The 7,479-nt window shown below is 37.5% G+C and overlaps 1 protein-coding gene across 2 annotated transcripts; it reads right to left on the bottom strand.

The window, feature by feature from the left end:
- Positions 1–6: 6 nt before the first annotated feature.
- On the bottom strand, positions 7–7,037 carry LOC123964209 (nuclear GTPase SLIP-GC-like). 2 transcript variants are annotated; one of them, XM_046041302.1, is made up of 10 exons: positions 7,017–7,037; positions 5,693–5,781; positions 5,192–5,304; positions 4,957–5,004; positions 4,810–4,848; positions 4,527–4,560; positions 4,329–4,421; positions 3,871–3,964; positions 2,434–2,650; positions 7–2,306 (listed from the first exon to the last, which is right to left on the bottom strand). In XM_046041302.1, the coding sequence occupies exons 2-10, from the start codon at positions 5,757–5,759 to the stop codon at positions 1,953–1,955; spliced, it is 1,059 nt and encodes a 352-aa protein (XP_045897258.1). In that variant the 5' UTR covers positions 5,760–5,781; positions 7,017–7,037; the 3' UTR covers positions 7–1,952. The 2 variants fall into 2 exon arrangements, with proteins under 2 accessions (XP_045897258.1, XP_045897259.1); XM_046041303.1 differs by lacking the exon at positions 7,017–7,037 and having other exon boundaries at positions 5,693–5,782.
- Positions 7,038–7,479: the final 442 nt, after the last annotated feature.

The following is a 7,479-nucleotide window of genomic DNA, read 5'->3' as shown; positions in this document are numbered from 1 at the left end:
AGAGGATGTGTATGGTGTTCCCAAAGGAAAAGACATTCAGGTCTGTATCCTTCCACTGGTGGCAGCAGTGACAGAATAGGAAGAGAGGTCTTTCAAGTGAGCAGAGCAGTAATGTTACTTCTTTAGTGATAAGGTTTATGAGTACATTCATCAGCCCCCTCTGCTGTGTGAAAGTTTCTGTTTAAACCACTAGAGGACAGACTTCAGGCAGAAGCCGCATGGAAACGTAGTGCCATCTGGCTGTGATCTCTCTCACTGTGAGAAGGTCTTTCACTGTGTATTCAGGAGATATCAGTTTCATTTTCCATTATCTAAGCTAAACATTTTTTTTTTAACGCGCAAGACCCCAACCCAACCAACAGACGCCCAAAAAACCGACCATCCAATGCCGAAAGATACGCAAAAGGCGGAACCCGCGGAAGAGCAGCGCCCGGACTGACTGCAGCACGCACACAACAGAGACCAGTGCTCCCCCCCTGCCCAGCACCCCACTGCCGCGGGGCAAACAACCAAAACGCCACGCAATTATCAACATCAATGCACAAGTGACGAGCCCAACCTGCACTTTTGAGAAGGTAATGATGAACATTCCTCATGATGCTTACTAACACCAGGTCAGTGCCTCACAATTTTCTTGCAATGTTACATCTTATGTGCTGAGTGTTTCATCACACCCCTAATCTGAACCCTGAAATGTCCCTACAAACACAAAATGACGCTCTTGGATAGGGTGTGTGCCATGCCATAGTGACAATGATGATGATTACTTGAATTGAAGTCACTGATTAAGCAGCGCTACTCCCCGTCCACTTCCTCGTTCTTTAGCAGCTCCCCGTCGGCCAGTGGATTGTCATTACACCATTCACCTTGTCCTCTCCAAACAACGCTCCAAAGCCGCCGGTGACGTTAGGACAATCTCACCGCTGATAGGCTTTCGCAACATTGTGTCAAGCGAATTTCTCGTCCAAGTAGAAAATTTTCAAATTGAGCGACAAACGCCTCATTCGCGCCACCCGGAGCGAATTCCTGCGAATTCGCGTCTTTGCATTGATTTTGTATGTAATCAAGCCGTCCAAAACGCTGGATTCACTTTCGGTGGGAACGCACCTTAATGGCTGAGGGTGAGGTTATTTTGTCAACTGCTGTGAAAATGACTTGTCCGTTTTTCCATCTTTGGAAAAGAGGCGACATAGGGAACGCAGAAGAAATTCTAAACTAACAACAAACTGAGCTGCAGCAACAGCCCAACTGTAAACAGACCGCAGGACTTAACAGTTGTCTGTAGTGTTTTCACATCACCTTTTGGTACTGCCTCGGTTTATTTGGAACCTCAACAAAAAAATTACCAGCTGCTAGGTACCAAGTACTAGAATTGCCCAATGGAAAACCAAAAAAGGCAAGTGGAGTCGAGCTGAGTTGAGCTAGTACCATCCGGTGGAAAAGCCCAGGCAAATCAACACAGTAACTTTAGCCACATCCTTGCTAGCAATACGAAACACTCAGGCCTGGTGCACACTAGAGGATTTTTAAATCTTAACCGATTTTTTATGCATGGGATATCTCAGACTTAATGACATAAATAACTATTTTATCTTAAGAATTCACACACGAAGATTCAGTCTAGATGCAGCAGGACCACCACTTGGCATTTATGTGATTTCAGAGTGGGTATTCCTGGGATTCGGGATCTCACAGAAACTTCTGTAAACATATGGGACATAACATACGGGCATAAACAAACACGGAGGCAGACGGTCGTCATTAGCAAGTTGTACTCGTGTGTGGTATGTTTTTGACAGAAAAAGAAAAAATAAGAATGTATGAACCATTAAACTCATGACTGATAAGAGGAAATCAGCATGGTTTATACATTTTATAGTGCAAGCAAATACACTACACATTGGTGACACTTCCTGGTCAGTTTGCTCTAACTGGCTGTTGCAGGTTTCTGATCAGAGACATCCCAAAAATGACAATGTTCTCAGTGATTTTCCTATGAAGGGTGCATTTAATATGGGGTTGTAGTTATTGAGAACAGATAGATCAAGTCCACTCTTTGTTGAAGAAGAATTTTTTCTCTTACTCACCGATACACATGTCAAAATCTTCTTTTCGGAACGGAGAAATTCTGGAATTTCTCTCAAATATTTGTGATCCAAGAGTTTTTCAGGGGATTTGTCTTTCCATTCTTCTCCATACAGCGCTGACAGCTTTTCAACTAAGTCACTATAATCGTCATCTTTCTCTGTTCGATCTGAATTTTCGCCAAGGAAATTATACAAGGACCACAACTCATCTTTCCACTCCTGCAAAATAAAATAATAATTATGTTTAACTAAGTTAAGTTAAATGACATGTAATCTAATGAGCAATTTTATTTTGGCAACTACTTAATAACTTTTCAACTTCAAGTAAACAAACAGCTCATTTCACCTCTTTTGTAATGAACTCAATTTCTGCCTCATACTTTGAGTTCAGCTTGGTAGCATCCACTTTAATAATGACTGCGGTACATGCCTTCACATTTCCAGAGGGCAAGAGATTCTCCTCTCCGATGATGGCGTTTATCAAAGTGCTCTTTCCAGCCCCAGATTTACCAAAGACACCAACCACCTCCCTCTTGTCTATCTCTAAATCACTGATTTTATCCCTGTTGTAGAAGAATTTTAAGATGGGTTAATTCATTAATTTAGAAAATATACAAACACTGAAAGAATGTGTCAAAATACATCTACAAACACACTACTCAAGCATATTTCAAGGTAGCTATAATCAATATATCAACAACACTCCTACTGACTATTTTTATGTGAGAGGGGTTACTCAGAGATGAAACCACAGAGAATCATCATCAGATGCAGTTCCCTTCAGCTCCATTAACTGGGGTTAAAAAGAACATGCTGAGGTCAGCAAGGGGGGAGACCAAGTGCAGAGGCCATGATGTAACCATTGTAGGAGCGACTCACAAAACTGAAGATGCACTTAGGGGAGAGAAGGTCACTCATAGGGTCAAAACGATTGAAGTGAGTGATTAACGACTCAAGTTCGGCTGTAAATATGGACAGTCTATAAGGGAATCATAAGGAGAAAGTGGGTAAAGCGTGTGTTTTTCTTGGGCCCAAGAAAAACACATGCAAAACAGTCAGAAGGTAAATATATAACTCAAGTAGAAAAAACAGAAAGACACATGCCAGGGGGACAATGGAGAAGGGAGATGGGTATAAAAGCCAAGCCGCAGCCACCTCAGATTCAGTTCTGCATGTTTGGACCTCTTTGATGCAAGCTCAGCTGTTTCCGGTCGAATAATAAAGACCATCTACAGAACCTAAACTTTGTTTGTTTCCTTTTTTGGGTTTATGGTGCTTCATTCAACAAACTGTCTTTCCATCAAGTTTAATTTATTTTACACCCTACACTATTAATGCAGTAAAAGAGTTTTGGAATTGTGTTCAAGACTAAGCAGACTTTGACTAAGGGCCTGAACAGAGCAGCATTGGTGACAGAAAAATAGTAAACCAAATTCATTTGAATTGTTGAAGATTTTTCATTTAGCCTTGATGTCATATTTTAGTTGCCTAGCTTGATTATAATAATGTTCATTAATATAATGTTTAAGATGTCTATTGAAAGATACAGTGAACTTTAGGCTGCAGTCTGGTTGCTCAGCCTTCTTGCTCTCGGGCTGCGGCTGCACTGTTTCCTGGATGCAGTGATTGCCAGCTCTCTATTAGGACAACTCCTCTGTTGACATCATTACAGCTTTACAACCTTATGCAGGTAATGTAGCAAACGTGATAGCTAGTTTGCTTCTGGTTGTGCCTATAATTCTAACAACAACCAAAAACAGAATATGTCAAATGTAATACTTACTTCAGGAAGTTGTTGAGCTTTGTGTTGCCATGGTTAGGTATTTTATCATTGACACATCTCATGATGTTTTTCACTTCAGACAGTATGATATTTTCTGTCAGAGGAAAAATAAAGAACTATTCAGCAGGAACCATGAACCAGCTATCCAGTAAACAGCAATGCACAACGAGACACTTCCTCTGACCAATCAATTGATGATTCCTCAGACTGATGAGGCTTATACTATGATCACTTAGATAAAAAGGTTGTCTGGATTTAAAACATCATCCTGTTAAAAGACGTTTAAGATATTACCATAAGCTGTGTATTGTAGAATATACATTAATACTTAACATGCATGCTGTTGACAGTTTGAGGTGTTCTGATAAGATTTTAACTCTGGCTAATAAATTAGAAAATATTTTCTGTGGCCAAGTTATAGAAACAGACATTTGCTATACAAAGAAAACTGTCATTACCTGAGAATGATCCATGTTTTGTCACACTTCGTCGTTTACTAGGTGTTGATTGCCCTTTGCTGGACTCGCCCTGAGGATCTAACTTTCTCTTACCTTATTAGATTTTGTTTTTAAATAAAAAGAAGCCAAAAGAAACATTTGTCACAATATTAATATGTGGTCTCAATATAGTCATTTAGTTAATATTGTGTATCTCACCTTTATTACTTGTGTCACTGGTGGATTGCCGAACCTGGGGATGAACATGAATATTTGACCAGAGTTCGACAAATCTTTACAATTCACTCAAGTCAATATTTGCATTTATCTTCTTATCCACCCTGGCAAACCCTGGGAGTGTGAGTTGTGCAGTCCATAATCACATTCAGCATCCAAGCATCAAAGATGACTTTGTCTCAGGACACTCTAGTGCATCAAATGCATAATAATGAAGAATGAAGTTTACTGATTACATGCCTGTGAAAATCATTGTGACCCTTACCTGAGCAGAATCAGCTGCTTCTTCTTCTGCCTGGTTACACTATAGATAAAAGTAATACTCTCAGTGCAGACATTAAAAATAAAAACTGCATGATTGTAATAAATGCCTTAGATGACTTCTAATTGTATAAAACTCTATTTAACTTACTTGAGCAGAAGAATCAATTGTTGCCTGATTTGCTGTGTTTTGTTCTTTCTAGTGAAAAAAGAAAATAGTTGCAAATTCATAATAATTAAAATGAATAATTATCTATCTGTAGTTGTCATCATAACGTGTTGATTCACCTGTAAATGATAAATGCATCTGCACTTTTACGAGACCATATATTAATGAGACCAAATACAGTACTTGTGTAAATCATCTTCACAGTGCAGAACATTACCTTTAACAACTTCATTCTTTTCTTGAATTTTGCCCTTGGTCCCAACTTTGGGATCAGTTTATCAATTTCTTGATCACAAAGACAGTAAAGACTTTCCTCGTCAATCCCTTCATCTGTAATTTAAAAAAAAAATCAGTTGAATGTTAAACTGAGAATTATTTTCTAAATTGCTCAGGAAAAAGTCCTTTAATAAGGCGTGAAGTAGTTATGGATTCAGCTGTTGATTTTATTATTTATTAAGAGCATGACAGCCTCACATAGCTCGTAGCAGGGTTGTACAAGCTCAATGCAAATCGATTGTCTATTTAACTAATTGTTATTTGTTTTCTTGTCTTTCTATGCCTGTCAGGGACATGTCATTATTGTACTGCAGAAGAATGGGTTTTTTTATATCTGTATTACTGTAATAGATGCTTAGATGTTTCACTATTGGTAGGTAATTCCAATATTGTATAATTGTATAATACCTGTGCCCAACAAAGAAGCATGGTAATACTTTACCTTCAAATCTTTCAATCCACATGCTTAGACCCCATTCAGCTAATTTTATCCGAACAAAATCATCCATGACGAACAACCAAAAACAGCAACTGGAAGGTATTCAAATAATCAGTATTTAAATCAATCATTATTGCTTGACATTTTAAGACAGTTCATCAATAATATTCAGTTGAAGCCAAAGAAGGGATTATGAAACTGATATGGCTCAAGAAAGTGTAATAATAGGTTTTCACATCACAACAAACCTGCTTTTCCTCTCTTGCTTTCTGTACTCTGACGAAATGTTGTTAAATCAAAGTTGGAGAACAGCTTTTAAAACGTAGTAGCCTAACACACGATATGTTGAGGTACAATGTCAAATAATCTATATAAATATTAATTTTAAGACATAGCCTACTATTCATAATAAAACATTTCTCCAATTTAATATCCAAATCCATATTTAGGATCCTGTGATATATTTCTTTATTATTATAATTAAACCTTTATTTAACCAGGTAAGGCTCACTGAGATTAAAAATCTCTTTTTCAAGCGCATCCTGGCCAAGATAGGCAGCAACAAGTCGTTTTATAAAAATTGCAAAATATCATAAAACAATACAGATACCATTAATATAAAACAAAAAGATCATAATTCACAATTATTGACACAGCAACCTACAATGACAAGTAACAGAATCAACCTTCAAATTTCTTCATCAGTGATTTAAAAATGCCAAGAGGGACAAGTTATTTCAATTTAAACAATTTTGTGGGATGTTCAAAGGCCATTTTCCAACATCTGTTCTGACATTTGGTATCTAGTGACTTACATAGGCTACTCCTGTAGATTGAAAAAAGCTTTACGGTATGTTTAGTTTAGCAGATTTATTAACTTGTAGTTTTAGAAAATGAGTCAACAAGGACAGGATTAAGCAAAGGGCACTATAAATTATTGCCACTTTAATAATGTGGTTCATAAGTAGGAAGGTAATTGAAAAGGCATTTAAAAAAATGCTATTTTCCATTTCCATGTATTTAAAAAAAAGCTTTTATTTAAGTTTAATTATGTAATTTTATCACAAATAATAAGCCTTCTTGAACTGAATATCATATTAAAAAATATCTTCCTTTTTTAATGTTGTCATAAAAGAAAGAAATGGGGTTAAGCTTTACAGACGGGGATTAATTCTGCATATATGCAGGTTTTTATCTATATCTACACTATAAATAATCTATAATATACTAATGATTATGTTATTAATCCAAAATCGTGATACAATTTCACTAAGGCGTTTACATAACTTATTTTGTAAATGCAAAGCATTGAAGTTTTTGTACTTACTCTGTTCCTCTTCAATGCACGAACGTGACTCCTCTGGTGCTTGATCTAACTTGACCTGTCCTTTATATTGCCCCCGCCTCTCGCCAGCTCCTTTGTGCCCACAAAGCAGATTCAGCAAGATCAATTTAAATGTGTACCCTACATAGACTGCACTGCGGAGACTTGAGTAATACTTCAGTAAATGTACCTGTAGTAACTTTCCACCACTTTTAAAAGAATTGTTACACTGGTGACTCCTACTGGTTGTTTGGAGGGTTTTAACTGTAGGGGTGGGATATATGCATCACTCTATAACCAAGGTATGCAGAATACCACAACACACAACTTGTGGAACCTTGAACCTAGGGACTTCACTAGGATTAAAATACAGGGGGTCTTAGCCACCATGGTAGGCCTATGCATAACTTGCCCTTGCAAAATCTTTACACTCACATCTTTTTTACTGTTAAAGAACTACACTTAT

This window comes from Micropterus dolomieu, unplaced genomic scaffold, assembly GCF_021292245.1.
Source record: "Micropterus dolomieu isolate WLL.071019.BEF.003 ecotype Adirondacks unplaced genomic scaffold, ASM2129224v1 contig_1169, whole genome shotgun sequence".
In the NCBI taxonomy this organism is placed as follows: Eukaryota; Metazoa; Chordata; class Actinopteri; order Centrarchiformes; family Centrarchidae; genus Micropterus; species Micropterus dolomieu.
Note: the sequence above shows the minus strand (reverse complement) of the source record. Positions and strands in the feature narration are given on the sequence as shown.

Coding starts and splice junctions, on each gene's coding strand:
- LOC123964209 (XM_046041302.1), bottom strand. CDS start 5,759: ATGGATGATTTTGTTCGGATAAAATTAGCTGAATGGGGTCTAAGCATG. Junction 5,305..5,692: donor GTGGATTGAAAGATTTGAAG/GTAAAGTATTAC, acceptor TTTAAATTACAG/ATGAAGGGATTGACGAGGAA. Junction 4,422..4,526: donor CAGTGACACAAGTAATAAAG/GTGAGATACACA, acceptor AAATCTAATAAG/GTAAGAGAAAGTTAGATCCT.